Source organism: Halichoerus grypus, chromosome 5 (genome assembly GCF_964656455.1).
Source record: "Halichoerus grypus chromosome 5, mHalGry1.hap1.1, whole genome shotgun sequence".
Lineage (NCBI taxonomy): Eukaryota > Metazoa > Chordata > Mammalia > Carnivora > Phocidae > Halichoerus > Halichoerus grypus.
Window position 1 is genome coordinate 29,668,739 of NC_135716.1, and position 16,616 is coordinate 29,685,354.

At 35.0% G+C, this 16,616-nt stretch overlaps 1 protein-coding gene across 1 annotated transcript in view; it reads left to right on the plus strand.

The window, feature by feature from the left end:
• EIF3E (eukaryotic translation initiation factor 3 subunit E) overlaps positions 1-14,858 on the plus strand; it is a 49,940-nt gene extending 35,082 nt beyond the window's left edge. The window contains exons 10-13 of the mRNA XM_036087010.2: positions 271-380; positions 13,199-13,301; positions 13,589-13,723; positions 14,672-14,858. Of these exons, the coding sequence (XP_035942903.1) occupies positions 271-380; positions 13,199-13,301; positions 13,589-13,723; positions 14,672-14,710 (387 nt within the window). The 3' untranslated portion in view covers positions 14,711-14,858. The remainder of the gene's footprint in view (positions 1-270; positions 381-13,198; positions 13,302-13,588; positions 13,724-14,671) is intronic.
• Positions 14,859-16,616: the final 1,758 nt, after the last annotated feature.

Here is a 16,616-nt window from a genome sequence, read left to right on the forward strand (position 1 = left end):
ACTTTGTCACAAGGTTGCTTAAGTCCTCAATAGAACAAGAAAACATGGCAGTGCTTACGGTTTTTTCTCGTAGCATTCATTTACTTCTTTAAATTGTTAGGGGCTTGAACATAGTGTTCTAGAAAGTGCTGTGTGTAGAACTTGTGTGATATTAAGTAAGAGGATTGTAACTGGAACAACAAGTAAAGCACACAGGAAGTATTTTGGGTTACATTTTTGAAAATTGCTTGTCAGTGCTATTAATTTTTTTGTTATATTTTACATACATAGGTACTTGTGAATGACTTCTTCTTGGTGGCTTGTCTTGAGGATTTCATTGAAAATGCTCGTCTCTTCATATTTGAGACTTTTTGTCGCATCCACCAGTGTATCAGCATTAAGTAAGAACACTCTGATTTGATTTGTATTTTTCTACTTTTAAATTCCTGGAAATTTCTATTGACTGTGAAATTATACTTAATAGGATTCCAGTTAATTGGATTTTTATTTTATTTCCCTTTGCTTTAGAAGAAAAAAAAAATCTGATAGTGATTTATAAAAATCCTAACTTTTGTTTTTATTTGGGGATGCTACAGACTCAGAAATACCTTCTTTAGTTCTATGTGTGTGGCATAGCATGATTTTTGAAAATGGTAACTTCAAGGCAGTATTATGATTGTCAGTTAACCTTTTAAAGAGTACTGTTATGCCCTATGTAGGGAGAAAAGAGAAATAGCCAGTTTTAGAATGGTTTCAACAGGAGTTCAAATAAGGAAGAAGTTAGCCATTAGTGAATCGGAAATACTGTTGAAAGACCACATTTGGTAATCATTTCAGTTAATTGAGTTTGTTTTATTTAATTATATATTTGAATTCTCATATAGTAAACTGTGACAGCCTAAAATGTTGAAACATGGAAAGTATGGGGAATTTCAATTGAAATTTTCTTTGTTGTGTGAGAAAATTATTGGCGGAAGAATTGTGAAACTTACATAACTTATTAGAAACTAATTTTACATACTAGAATGTGAAAAATAACTAGCGCCCTTTTGGCCACAGATGAGGTCAAACAGTAAATACACTCCATAAATGTTTAAAAAATTACTTTAATGTTTGCCTCTTTGGAATTGTGTGTAGACCAGAATTTTTCTTTAGTGCCATTTGTTTTTTCTGAGGCATCCGCACTTGTTTGCCTAATTTTACTGGGTTGTTATTGAAGTGGTTTTTCAGAGTTAGAAGTATAGTGTAATCATGGGGCTTTTGCTATGGGAATTTAAAGCCTTGACCAGTTTTATTAGTACTTTATTACAGCTAGCAAACATATAATTTAAAAAATCTGATTCTCTTATAGAATACATGCAGATTCCTAATATGTCATTGGTTATGAAATAAAGAGATGAATTATATGTGGGATGCTAGTGGACAATAGATAACTGAATTCTTGCCTTTTTTTTTTTTTTTTTAAAGATTTATAATTCAGCCTTGTGAAAAACGGTTGCTAGTATTTTGGTTTTTCCTTGTGGACTTTCCCCCATTTCTCATTATAATATGGTCACTTGGGTGTTTTGTCTAGACCTTATTTATTTATTTATTTATTTATTTATTTTTTTTTTTTAAAGATTTTTTTATTTATTTATTTGAGAGAATGAGAGACAGAGAGCATGAGAGGGAGGAGGGTCAGAGGGAGAAGCAGACTCCCTGCTGAGCAGGGAGCCCGATGCGGGACTCGATCCCGGGACTCCAGGATCATGACCTGAGCCGAAGGCAGTCGCTTAACCAACTGAGCCACCCAGGCGCCCTGTCTAGACCTTATTTAATTAACCCTGTTATGACCCTTTTGAAAGCAAATTCTCCTTTTTATATCTTTAGTACTTAGTATACTGACTCTGTACAGTATAGGTGTTCAATAAATATTTGCTAAATGAATAAATTTCTTTTCTTTGTATTAGTGAATTTGTATTTTCGTCCGTGATAATGGTTTTTCACTTTGGTGTTTGCTTCAGAGGTACTATGAGTAAGAAGGTTTGTTCCACTTCTGACTTGTTCCCTTTATAAATTCTGAGACCTTGTATTCATTATTTTATGTTTATGAGATTCAGTTTACCATGTTTAACAGTAAAATAAACTATTTGTCCTGTGTACTCAAGAAAGAAGTATAGCTCAAAGGAGGTAATAGAGTGGATAATGCTTCCAGAAGCTTATATGTGACTTTTATCATTATCTAAGAATTTTTTAAAGCTGATATCAGTGTCGTTTTATGTTTTTCTTTGATTGCTGTAGTTCTTTGATACCTGTAGTTTTTTGAAAGTTTTGGACAAAGTCTAAAGCATTTTCAGACTAACTAAAGTCCAGAAATCTTTTCTCTTTTCCAGTGATAGTGTTTCCCTTTTGTTTTAATTGTTTAAATGTTTTTGGCTTCCTGTGGAATGTGTTCTAACTAAGGAGATTTTGAATACATACATTAATGCATTTTCTTCAAATATTAAGAAAGATTTTTAGAGTTGGAAGAAATCTTTGAGAGTTTCTGATCCAACAGTGAACAGTTACTAAATCATCAACAATAGGACTTTTTTCTGCAGTGGTGGAGATGTTTTTATATCTACATCGTTCAGTGTAGTGGCCAATAGTCATTTGTGGCTTTTGAGCACTTTAAATGTGGCTCAGGTTTCAAATTCTAGAACCATGGTTTTTAAATTGTGTGTGTATGTTAATAGCTTATTTTCAGATGTGGCATTATATATATATATATGTTTGTGTGTCTGTGTAAGTCAAATCAGAGCCCCTTCATGCTGTTTAGCCTGTCTCTATTCGGCTTTCCTCCTGACAGCTGAAACACTTCTGTGGAACCCTAAAACTTCTGGAAACACCGTTTTCAAAAAAAAAAAAAAAAAAGATCCAGTACAACTCCTTTGTTTTCTAGTGGTTTTGTAGCTCCTTATTTATAGCTGGGAAACTTAAAGACTCAGAGACATTGAGCTGCTTAGGTCTTATTTAATGACAGAGCCTGGACTAATAGGTTTCTGACATTCATTGTATTGTACCTCACTATAAATTCTCTCATTTTCATTGTGCACAATTGATATTTTTAGAAATACCAGATTTAGACTAATTTGTCATTAGTCTTTTCACTAAAAGCCAGAGGATAAAGATGGAAACCATAAGTCATTGTTTAACTTTGTGTCTCAGAATCATTGTAGAGTTTTGTTTGTTTTGTTATACAAATACAGATTCCCTGAAGCCACCTCAGACTTTTTGGGTCAGATTTTCTGAGTATGCTCTGCTATGATGTGTAACAGAGCTACTATACTATACCTTCAGAGTGGTTATTCCAAAGCACATCCAGGATTAAGAACCTCCATCAGGTTGCCAATTTTTAGGCACACATTTACAGCCTGTTAAAGTAATGGAAAGAAAAATCAGTGATTTAATATTTTTAGTATATAAAGAATTAAGAAGATGGGGCAAAGCAGAATATATAGCTTCAGGTGAAAAAAGAAATACTCATCTTAGAGCAACAATGAGATCTCTGTAAGGTTCATTGGCAGGGGGGAGGTTGTATCCAGTAGGACTTAGTCCAGGGTTTAGGATTTTGTTGTTGTTGTTTTCTTTGTTTTGTTGTTGTTTTGTTTGTTTTTTTTTGAGAGAGAGAGAGAGCCCTTCCAAGTGGAGGGGGTGGGTGGGGAGAGAGAAACAATCTTAAGCAGACTGTGTGCTGAGCACGGAGTCCTCCAACACGGGACTCGATATCATGACCTGAGCTGAAACCAAGAGTTGGATGACCAACCTATGCCAACCAGGTGCCCCAGTTTTTCATTTTTTAAAGCTGTTTTAATGGGTTAGGAATATGGCTTAAAATAATGTTAGGTATTTAGGTTGGGTTTTTATAAATACAGAAAACATCTTCATTCAGACTCCAAGGATTTGAAATCTGTGATAATGACCAATCAAGTTTAATGTTTACCTTTAAACAATACATAGAAAAAAATCATTGTTCTATAAACCAGGTTTTTAAGCTAGCTGTACAGAACTTAAAACAATAGCAACTTAAAAACAATAGATTTTCTGGCCTCACTGCAGACCTTCTGAATCAGAATCTCTGGAATCAAGGCTTGAGAATCTGAGTTTAAAGCTTCCCAGGTATAGTCAGCCTTGGGTAGAAACATTGCTCTAAATTAACGATTTGTAGTCCTCACAGCACATTAGCATCAATGGGAAGCTTTTAAAAAGAAATAAACAAAAATAAGGGATGACTGAGGGGTGCCTGAATGGCTCAGTCAGTTAAGTGTCAGACTCTTGGTCTCAGCTCAGGTCATGATCTTGTGGTCATGGGTTTGAGCCCTGTGTCAGGCTCTGCGCTGAGTGCAGTCTGCTTCAGATTTTCTCTCCCTCCCCGAGTGCTATGTGCCCTTTTCAAATAAATAAAATCTTAAAAACACATACATATATACATACATACATACACACGTGATGACTGAGCCCAACCCCTAAAAATCTCCCTGGGAGGAGATCTTGGCATCTATATTTTTTTTAGAGTTCCTCTAAATAATTCTGATATAAAACCTCTTTTCTTAATTACGTCTTTTATTTTGAGGTGGTTACAGATTCACATGCAGTTGTAAGAAATAATAAAGAGATCCCCTTTGTTCTTCACAGTTTCCCATTTACACAGTTCACATTTCCAATATAACATCTTGGAATAACATCTTGCAAACTGTAGTAAAATAGCACAACCAACATGTTGACATTGATACATTCTCATCTGTTAACCATTTCTATAATTTTGTCATTTTAAGAATATGCAGAGGGTGCATGGGTGGCTCAGTCATTAAGCGTCTGCCTTCAGCTCAGGTCATGATCCCAGGGTCCTGGGATCGAGTTCCGCATCGGGCTCCCTGCTCAGCGGGAAGCCTGCTTCTCCCTCTCCCACTCCCGCTGCTTATTGCCTCTCCGCTGTCTCTCCCTCTGTTGAAAAATAAATAAAATCTTTAAAAAAAAAAAAGAATATGCAGAAACTTTTTTAGAAGGTAATGTTCAACTTTCCGGAGAGGATAAATACACTATGTATCATGATTATGATGTAATTAGTAATAGCAGTATAATTAGTACAGGTGTTCAAAGAAGGAAATACTACAAATGTGAATGAGTGGCTCTTCTGACCAAGCGCTGGTTAGAAGGTAGGAAGCACACCCTCAGAGCTTTAAGTCCAGAGGAAGAAACATACTAAATAAAGACAAAATTACAAATTATGATAGGTATTTTGAAGAAAAATATAGAGTAATTAGAATGACATGGACATAATTTGTGTGTTGGAAAATCAGAGAAGTAATTTAGATTGAAGCTTCAGTGAACCCTGATAACTCACTAAATGGAATATTTTTAAGCTGCAAAGTAGACTCTTTTCCACTGTATGCTAATTATGACAAATTACTCCATTCACTAGTTTGCGCTGATCTATCTTTGCCTCTAATTTAAAATTATTTGATATTCTATTTTTGAGGGGGTAAAGGGGGGAAGGATTTGTCTCTGCCCGTCTGTCCAACAGTGGACACATTTTAAATGCTGAAGAGAATAGTACGTATTATAAAACCAATTGTTGTTTATTAAACCAACTCTTTCCGTTTGTGATTTGGAACATTCTCAGTTGATAGGTTTCTTGACTAATGGCTGTAAGCACTTATGATAGTCATATGTTTATAAAACTGCATATTAAGAATGTTTTTATCAGTTTATATACAGCCTTATAGATTTGTAGGATAAGTTACCAATCTGTGTACCATAAAGTATGCGACATCTGTCAAAAAAGATTACTATGGTGGGATTTAATTTAGTTATCGCTGAATAGTTAATCAGATATGGTGTGTGTCTGAAATTTAAAAGCTGTTCTAGAATAATTCTTGGACCAGTTTTCAGTTGTAGATAAAACAAAGTATGGAAGTAATATTTTGAATGTGTGTGATAAACATGTTGGAGCATACATTTATATAATTTTCCTTTAGTTAGTTTGGCTTTTCACAAAAGAAGGTATTTGCCAACTACTCTTGCATTTCTTTAAGTTATGAAGTCATTCTACTTTGCTTATTTTATTAAGTAACATTTTAGATCTTAATATTTTTCTTAAAGTTCTTATTACTACAAGGCAATTTATGTTCATAATTATACTTCCTGATATTAAAGAGAAATATAGAAAGGTGCATTTCCAGATGGAGATAAGATAGTTTCAAAAGCCTTTTTGTATTTCTGTGCTAACTATAAAGTAATATGTGGCACACCTCAGACATGTTGCGGGTTTGATTCCAGGCAACTGCAATAAAGTGAATATCACAATAAAATTAGTCAAACGAATTTTTTGGTTTCCTAGTGCATATAAAAGTTGTGTTTATACTGTAGTCTTTTAAGTGTGCAATATAGCATTATGTCTAAAAAAAACCCAATGTACATACCTTAATTAAAAAATACTTCATTACTAAAAAATGCTAACCATTATCTGAGCTTTCAGTGAGTCATAATCTTTTTGCTGGTGGGAGGGTCTTGCTTCGATTTTAATGGCTACTGACTGATAGGGTGGGGGCTGCTGAAGATTGGGGTTGCTGTGACAGTTTCTTAGGACAGCAGTGAAGTTTTCCACATCCATTGGCTCCTCCTTTCACAAATGATTTCTCTGTAGCATATGATGCTGTTTGTTTATTTTTTTTTATTTTACACAGTAGAACTTCTTTAAAAATTGGGAGTCCATTCTCTCACACCGGCCACTACTTTATCAACTAAGTTTATGGAATATTCTAAATCCTTTGTTGTCATTTCCAGTAATCTTTACCAAGAGTAGATTCCATCTCAAGAAACCACTTTCTTTGCTTATCCATAAGAAGTAACTCCTCATTTGTTAAAGTTTTATCACGAGATTGCAGCTATTCAGTCCCATCTTCAGTCTCCACTTCTCATTCTAGTCTCTTCCTGTTTCCACCACATCTGCAGTTACTTCCTCCACTGAAGTCTTGAACCTTTTAAAGTCATCTATAAGGCTTGGAATTAACTTCTTCCAAACTCCTGTTAATATTGCTCTTTTGACCTCTTCCCATAAATCACAAATGTTCTTTTTTTTAAGTTTCATTTTATTTGAGAGAGAGAGCGCAAGAGGGAGTAGGGTCAGAGGGAGAAGCAGACTCCCCACTGAGCTGGGAGCTGGATGCGGAACTCGATCCCAGGACTCCGGGATCATGACCCAAGCCAAAGGCAGTCGCTTAACCAGTTGAGCCATCCAGGCGCCCCCTAGAATCACAAGTGTTCTTAATGGCATCTTAGTGGAGAATCCTTCCTCGAAGATTTTCAATTTACTTTGCCCAGATCCATCAGAAGAATCACTATCTATGGCAGCTATAGCCCTAGGAAATGTATTTCTTAAGTAATAAGACTTGAAATTACTCCTTGATCCATGGACTGCAGAATGGATGATGTGTTAGCAGAGACAAAACCAACATTAATCTCATTGTATATCTCCATCAGAGGTCTTGGGTGACCAGGTGTATTGTCAACGAGCAGTAATATTTTGAAAGGAATCTTTTTTTTTCCTTAGCAGATCTCAACTTAAAATATTCAGTAAACTGTTTTGTAAACAGATGTGCTATCATACAGGCTTTGTTGTTCCATTTATAGAGCACAAGCAGAGGAGATTTGGCATAATTCTTAAGGGCTCTAGGGTGGTGCCTGGGTGGCTCAGTCATTAAGCGTCTGCCTTTGGCTCAGGTCATGATCCCAGGACCTCCTGGGATCAAGCCCCGCATCGGGCTCCCTGCCCGGCGGGAAGCCTGCTTCTCCCTCTTCCACTCCCCCTGCTTGTGTTCCCTCTCTCGCTGTCTATCTCTCTGACAAAAAATAAATAAAATCTTAAAAAAAAAAAAAAATTAAGGGCCCTAGGATTTTTGGAATGGTAAATGAACATTGGTTTCAATTTAAAGTCACCAGCTGCATTAGCCCCTAATAAGAGAGTCAGTCTGTCCTTTGAGGCTTTGAATCCAGGGATTGACTTCTTTCTAGCTATGAAAGTCTAGGTGGCATCTTCTTCCAATATAAGGCTGTTTGCTCTGCCTTGAAAATCTGTTGTTTGGTGTAATCACCTTCATTAATTATCTTAGCTAGATATTCTGGATAACTCATTGCAGCTTCTACATTAGCAGCTTCATCTTGGGTACTTTTATGTTATAGAAATAACTTCCTTCCTTAAACTTCATTAACCTCTACTAGCTTCAGACTTTTCTTCTGTAGCTTTCTTACCTCTCTGAGCCTTCATAGAATTGACAAGAGTTAGGACCTTGCTTTGGATTAGGTTTTGGCTTTAGGGAATGTTGTGCCTATTTTTATCTTTTTTCCAGACCACTGAAAATTTCTCCTTAGCAGCAGTAAGGCAATGTTGGCTTCTTATCATTCATGTATTCACTTGAAAAATTATCTTTTCCCCCATTAATTTGAAATGTTACCCATATCACATTTTATTTTATTTCTTTTTAAGATTTTATTTATTTGTCAGAGAGCACAAGCAGGAGGAGTGGCAGACAGAAGGAGAAGTGGGCTCTCTGCTGAGCAGGGAGCCCGATGCAGGACTCCATCCCAGGACCCTGGGATCATGACCTGAGCCAACGGTAGACGCTTAACCCACTGAGCCACCCAGGTGTCCCTATTTCTTGTCTTTTTGATAATAGCCATTCTAGTATTTGTGAGATGGTATCTCACTGTAGTTTTGATTTGCATTTCCCTAATGATTAGTGATGTTGAGCATCTTTTCATGTACCTGTTAGCTGTCCATATGTCTTCTTTAGAAAAATGTCTATTCCGATCCTTTGCCCATTTTTTAGTTGAATTATTTAGGGTTTTTTTGCTATTCAGTTGTAAGAGTTCCTTATATATTTTGGGTATTAACCTCTTAGCTCTAATCATTTGCAGTATCTTCTCCCATTTGGTGATAGCTTGCCCTTTCATTTTGTAGATGGGTTCTTTTGCTATGCAGACTTTTTAGTTTGATATAGTCCCACTTGTTTATTTTTGCTTTTGTCATCTTTACTTTTGGTGTCAGATCCAAAAAATCATTGCCAAAATTCATGTCAGGGAGCTTACCACCTGTGTGTTCTTATAGGTGTTTATGGTTTCAAGTCTTATGTTCAAGTCTTTAATCAGTCTTTAATCCATTTTGAGTTAATTTATGGTATAAGATATTGGTCCAATTTCAGTCATTTGCATGTGGCTGTCCAGTTTCGCCAACACCATTTATTGAAGAATATATAATCAAAGAATATACAATTCCCCATTGTATATTCTTGGCTCCTTTGTTGTAAATGAATTCAACATCTATGCGTGGGTTTATTTCTGGGCTTTCTGTTGTGTTCCATTTGTCTATTTTTATCAATACTATACTGTTTTGATTAGTATAGCTTTGTAATATAATTTAAAATCAGGATGTGTAATACCTTCACCTTTGTTCTTCTTGCTCAAGATTGTTTGGTTGTTTAGGGTCTTTTGTGGTTCCATATATATTTCTTACTTAACATACTCAATATGTTGTTGCATCACTTGAGAAAGGAGTGCTCGTCAACTTAAAGATATGTATAAGGGATATTTACACAAAATAGTTAAATGTCTGCTTTAAGCTGCCTGTAGACAAGGTTGAGATTTTCTATACAGTCTGAATAATCAGGAAATTATTTTTGTGTTTAAGATCTTGATCAGATTAGATATTTTTCTCAGAAATTCTGCATTTTGATACATTTTGTCTTTTAGTTTATTGATCAACTGAATTATTTTAAATAAGACAAGCGTTGTATAGGATAGCTTAAGCCAACTTTTTGTTTTTTTAAGCTTTAATAGGATTTATATTTTTATTTTTAAATCTTTACTGTTTTTGCATAAAATCAGTAGACTGTAAGAGAATTATCATTTCTATCATTTAATTTCTTTTATTCTGTATATTTTCCTGTTATTTAAAAGAACTGGACTGTTGCCACATTCTTTAATTCACTCTCAGAATGATTGGTAGCCTAGATAATCTGAGATGCCATCAGTAATTTACTAATACTTCTTGGACCTTATTTCCGGTTTTGCTTTGACCTGATTTAATACATAAAGAATCAACAAGTACAATGCAAAGCAGTAAATCCCCCAAGTAGGATTATGGGTCAGAGCTTGCAGATATTTATGGGTCTTGATGCATGTTGCCGTATTGCCCCAGCCATGTAGGAAAATGAGACAGAATATGGATGTAAAGAAAGAAAGGATGAAGAATTCTATGTGGAGTTATTATGCAGAATAGACTTTTCTCTCTTTTATGCTAAAATCTGACCTTAAATATTTCCTTAAATAATATGTCCCCAAGCCTCCAGACTAGAACTAGTAAACTCTTTTGCATCTCACATAACTTCTTTTTCATCTTTATACTTAGAATAGTTTATATATTTTGGGGATGAAGTGATTGTCCTCTACTCCCCACCCCCCGCTTAAACTTTATAAAAGTGGGGAATAGACTGTATTTTGTCATTAGCATCTAACAGTTCATATTTTGTTGAATGAATGGCAAGGAAAGAAGATAATTGGTTTGGTTTGGCTGGCATGTGGTACTCATGGGGGAGAATAATGAGAGTTTGGAAAGTGAGGTTGTAGCTAAATTGTAGAGAACCATGAATGAGAAATTTAGAAGTTTGGATTTTATTGTTTTGGTAGAAGGGCTTTGTTAAAGTTTTGAAAGGAATTTGGGCATAAACTGGTTAGTTGGCAATTATGTAAAATAGATTAAGGAGAGACTAGAGAGGTAGATTAGTTAAAAAACTGGGAAATAGTAATGGAGCCTGGACTAGGAGAGTTGACCAATTAAGAAATCATACAGTAAGTATTTATTAATTGCCTTCTGTAAACTGGGCATTGTGCTAATTGCTGGATAGATAGCAGTGAACAAAGAAGCCATGGTGCATGCTCTTTGGTTATATATACAGTGTATTATGAAAGCAAATATTCAACAGAAAAAACTACAGCTATTATGACTGCTCCAAAGAAAATAGAGGGGCTATGAAAGTATCAGACAGATATGTTACAGTTTGCAGAGGTGTCTTGGAAGGCTTATGAGGGTACTGATTTAGCTGAGACTCATGTAACAGCTAGCTAAATGAAGAAGAAGGTGGATGAGCCTTTTAAGCAGAAGACACAGTATATGCAAAGGCCCTGAAGTGATTAAAAACCTGGCATGTTTAATGAACAGAGAGGTTTAGTAGGGCTGGTGGAGAGGAGTCTTCCATGTAAGAGTAGAATGGTTAGATAAGAGGCAGTGGTTAAAGAGAATTCTAGGTCTTTTCAGTTGTATATGGCAGCAAGAAGAGGAATCCAACAGATAACCTAGGCTTCAAGACTGAATGTTTCATTAAAATTTTAGTTAAACAGCCTCATAAGTGGGTTTTATATTATAATTAAAAAACATGTTTATAATACCAACTCCATATAATTTGTAGCTTACTGGGAATAATTTTTCTGCTCTTTAAAACAAAATATAAGTGATCTTAAACATTGGAGTTTTAATATATTTAGTACAGTTTCTTTTGTGCTTTTCAGAGTAAAATGCTTTTGGCCTCACTTTAAAGAGTTGTGTTTTGGGGGATGCAGGAGACGCACAAAAGATAAATTGCTATAGGACGTGATAAAATAATGAGTATATTTTGGAAAATCTGTTATTTACTTTTAGAGTTGAGCTTTAGGTAAGAGTATCAGATATTTGCTAACTATAGCAGTGCAGAGACAATGAAATTTACACATTTCTAAAATAAGTCAGGCACCAGCAGGAAACACCAGCTGTGGGAATTTTTACCAGTCAAAAAAAAATACCTTCTTGTTTAAGTAAATTGACACAATTCCCTATTTTTAGTAGCTTAAATAAAAGGAGGGTTAGTAGAGAACAGTGATAAAGAGAATAAATGAAATCCATGAAACTGAAATAATAGTCATGGATTAATTGTTCTTTATTTTAGCTGAGAAAGTGTGCTTAGAACAAAACAGATTGCAAAAACACAGAGAACAAAATTGTGACACATAAGTCCAGGGAGTTTTATGGTTGAGTTGGTTCATATTCATCATCAAGATGTTTTTAACTCCAGGCATATTTTAAGGATAAATTTTAAATGATTATGTTTTTGTAGATTTAGTTTGTAACTATTTTATTGATGACCTAACTTAATTTTTACATTTTGAATGAAATTCTATTAACTCTTTTTCAGTAAATATATAAAATAGGAATAGCACAGATATTATTCTCATAAGAAATTACATAATTATGTTATTGCCAGTGTCTTGACTATATTTTAAAACCAGGAAAGCTATCAGATCAGGAATTTTAGTTTATAATATTCTAAGGAAAGATTCTATTATTGGTATTCTAGTTCTCTTCATCAAACGAGTGATAACATTAGAGGGCCTGGCAAGTGTATAATGTCTTCAATGAAGAGAGGTGAAAAGAGAACAGTTAATGTTTAAACGCCCATATATGCATTACATGTATACTGTATACTCTTAAATATTATACATGCATACTCTACCATCAGCTGGGTGATGTATTTACCTACTACCAAGGGGTGCTTTTGTTAGTTCCGATTAATTAAGCCCTGTAATGCCTCTTTTTCAACCCAGTCATCTCCCTTGCTCCTTTCCCTCTCTCCCTCTCTCTCATTCTGTATATATGTGTGTCTTTCTCTTTCCTCTGAAATCCAGTGGCCACTTAGGTTATATAATGTGCAATTCCCAGAGTGCCCTCAGTTTACAACACAAACATGCACACTAATGCTAAGGTTTGGTTATTTCATTATATTATACTTACCACTGATGTTCCTTGTAGTAGATTTAATTTGTGTAATCATTATGCATCATAAAACCTTTTTCTCCCTTAGATTGTTATTAATTGAGCACCTGCTAAGTGTAAGGTACTATTCTAGAGGCCAGAGTGTCTGTAAATGTGAAATGTGGTCCCCTCTCCTCTGTTACTGGTTGGTGAAATGGGATAGGTCATGCACAGTACAAGATAATAGCACAAATATGAATAGTGCAGTTACTGAGTCATAGTATTTAAAAGAAGATATTTTTTATCCATAAATACCATATCCATAAATATCTGAAAGTCTCTGTGCAGAGTGTGGTTCAAAGATTGTGTGTATGAAATTAAGTGTTTAGACTCCATTAACATTGTTTTTACTTTTTTCATTAGCATGTTGGCAGACAAACTGAACATGACTCCAGAAGAAGCTGAAAGGTGGATTGTAAATTTGATTAGAAATGCAAGGCTGGATGCCAAGATTGATTCCAAATTAGTGAGTATTAAATTAGTTATGCTATATCTGTAAATTGCTGACTACTTTAATACTTTTTTGAGAACTTTTCACTAGGACATTTTATTCTGTTCTGTTAAGAATTCTTGCTTTGCGTTAAAGCTACAGCAGTCACCTTTTGTTGTTGCTGCTGGATGAATATTGTCATCTCTGTACAGTGCATGACAATGTGTGCAGCAGTCATGTAGTGTTGTGATGTCATGCTCATGACCTACCTGGGGAGCCCAGTTGTAATATTACAGGATCAATTTCCCTTGGTCTCATTTTAGGGTCATGTGGTTATGGGTAACAATGCAGTTTCACCCTATCAGCAAGTGATTGAAAAGACCAAAAGCCTTTCGTTTAGAAGCCAGATGTTGGCCATGAATATTGAGAAGAAACTTAATCAGAATAGTAGGTCAGAGGTAAGAACCACACATTTTCTATTTTGTCTGGAATTTAGCAATAATGTAACATAATTATTACTGGACTTCATTTGAGAACATACTGATATATTGGTTATATCTGATTTTGTATTTCTAACTGGGGGTGCGAACATTTTTTTAAAGATACATTACTAAACTGACAAGAATTTTTCTTAGATATATATGTTAGTTAAGGAAACTGAAAAAATTGTGTTCTTTTTAAATCTGAAGAAATACTTCTATAAAAATGTTCGTCTTATTATCTATTAGTGTTGATCTTTAAAAACTTGATTTTATCTGATACTCATATTTAACTATGTCAAAAAAATATATCCCCCCCTTTTGGTAGAGATTATGCATATTAGATATTAAAGGAACTTGAATGGCCTTGTAATTTTGGAATCCCACACGAGCTTTAATGCTTCTTAGCCATTATGATTATGTGTAACTGGAGGATAGGAAGTTTTTATTTTTAGGAAGCACAGCTGCTTCCTGAAATAGATGGACATTCAGAGACCTTATGTGATTGAAGTTTTAGCAAAAGGTTTGTGTCCTTTGAATAGTTCTTCAATTTTAAGAGAGGAAGAATTGGGAAATTATGTTTATGCCTTTTCCAACCAAGTCAGAATAACTCAACCTAAAACAACTTTTATATAATGTTCTTTTCTGTATGCTTGAGGATCAATTTGTATTGACTTTTGTTACAGTACTGGTGATGCTGTCATTGTTACACTTTATAATTGGTCAAAAACTGGTTTAGATGGTATTTTGATGTGTGTTTTTTTGTTCTAAGTGGCACAATTGACAGAAATATGGAGGTTGTTAAAATCTTCGAGAGTGGTTTGGGCTGGAGTACTAAAAGGAAATGCTAGTATCACTTTTTTCTAAGTTAACTTTTTCAGAAAGTACTTTCTTCTCACCTTGTCCATCTCTCTTTGTATGTTTTAGGCTCCTAACTGGGCAACTCAGGACTCTGGCTTCTACTGAAGAACTGTATAAAGACAAGATGAAAAATCTATAAAATAAAGATGAAATAATAAAACCATTATATAAAGGGTGACCTACATTTTAGGAACAATTAACATATTGAGTATAAATTTTAGGGAATTTAAATAAAATTGGCTGTTTCATTTTATCTTGTTGTGAATTTCCTTATATATCCAAGTGTGTGTTTTTTTTAACTTTTCATTTTGGAATAGTAGATTCACAGGAAGTTGCAAAAATAGTAGAGAGAGGTGTCATGAACTAGTTTACCCTAGTTTTTTCATCTGTGTTGCTATAATACATTATCACAACCAGGATATAGACATAGGGACAATGTGTGCAAATACCTCTGTGCCATTTTATCACTTGTGTAGATTTGTGTAGCCTTCAGTACAGTCAAGATAAGGAACTATCTTTTCTTCCTTATGCTACATGAAGGTCATGTGCTCATATCCTGTCACTCTGTGAACATCACTACTACCTGAACAATAGACATTTTTATGGGGGAAATGATTCTTTCTGTTACTATACTTCTGCACTAGTAGGTTGGTTCAGTAGTAAATATGTGAGACCTTTTGTTCAGAAAAAAAAAAAGATAACTATCATCATTATGAACTTCTCCCTGTGCTCCTCCCCCTGTGGTCATACCTACCTCTACCAGCTTTAAACCCTGGCAACCACTAATCTGTCCTCCATCTCTATAATTTGTCATCAGTAGAGTATTCTAGAAATGGAATTCTACAACATGACTTTTTGAGTTTAACTTTTTCTACTCATTATAAAGCCCTTGAGATCTATCCAAGTTCTTATATATATCAGTAGTTTTTTCCCATTTATTGCTAAGTCTTATTCCATGGTATTGATGTACCACACTGTTTAACCATGTACCTTTAAGGATATTATGGTTGTTTCCAGTTTGGGGCTATTACAAATAAAGCTGCTGTTTCTTAACTATTAAAGTGGCTCCTTGTCACTCACTGGGCAGGTACAGAGACTAAAAAGGAGTATAAGCTGAATTTTATAAATGACTTCTTGAATATTGCACACACGCATGCACACACTCACACGGTTTACTGGATACCCAAGATCTTTAAATATATAAAGCTCTGGTTGGGTCTCCTTTACACAGAAGTGGTTTGATTTTCGCTTTGGTTGTTGAACTAAAACCTAGTCAGACAACAGACATTTCTGTTTCTGCGCTCAAAGACTGGTGCAAGGATAGAAGATACATGCATATTGGGTTTTTATTTGGCATCTGATCAGGTCACCTTCAACCTGCAGTTAAGTTTAGAGAATATAAGCCAGATTTGGTCCATGTACTGTGGTTTCAGATCCCTGGATTATGGTATTGGTTCTTCTAAACTAGCCCAGAGGTGCTGAAGTAAAGGGAGGGTTGCTGGTTTAGGGTAAGCCAAATGCTAATTTTTTATTCCTCTCTAGCCAGTGTTGTGAAAATGCCAACTTTAAAGGCTCATCTGTAGTACAAAAGGGTCAAGGTTCATAGAGGAAGTACCAAAAAGGGGCATATCAGTAACTAGATCAGAACAGGTCCATCTTACCTTGAGTGCAAGAGCTAATTCCATGAATCAGAAGTACAGATCTATAAGAAATAGTTACACAAAACTAGATAAAATTACCTGTTACTCAAGCTATACAGAAATGGGATGTTAAGCTGCCTGTTTCCCTCCCCACCAGTGATCCAAAGGCAAAAAGTTCTTAGAGGCATCATTAATGACTTTTTATCTTAAGACTATTGTTCAACCAAACCACATTAATGGCAAGGATTTCTAGGTGATTACATGGCAGTTAAAAGCAAGTCTAACAGTTATTTAATGTGCTTTAGTGGACCAGTAAAAAAAACCCAAGGAGGAAAGATAGGAAGCTAATATTATGCATTTACTATGTGTCA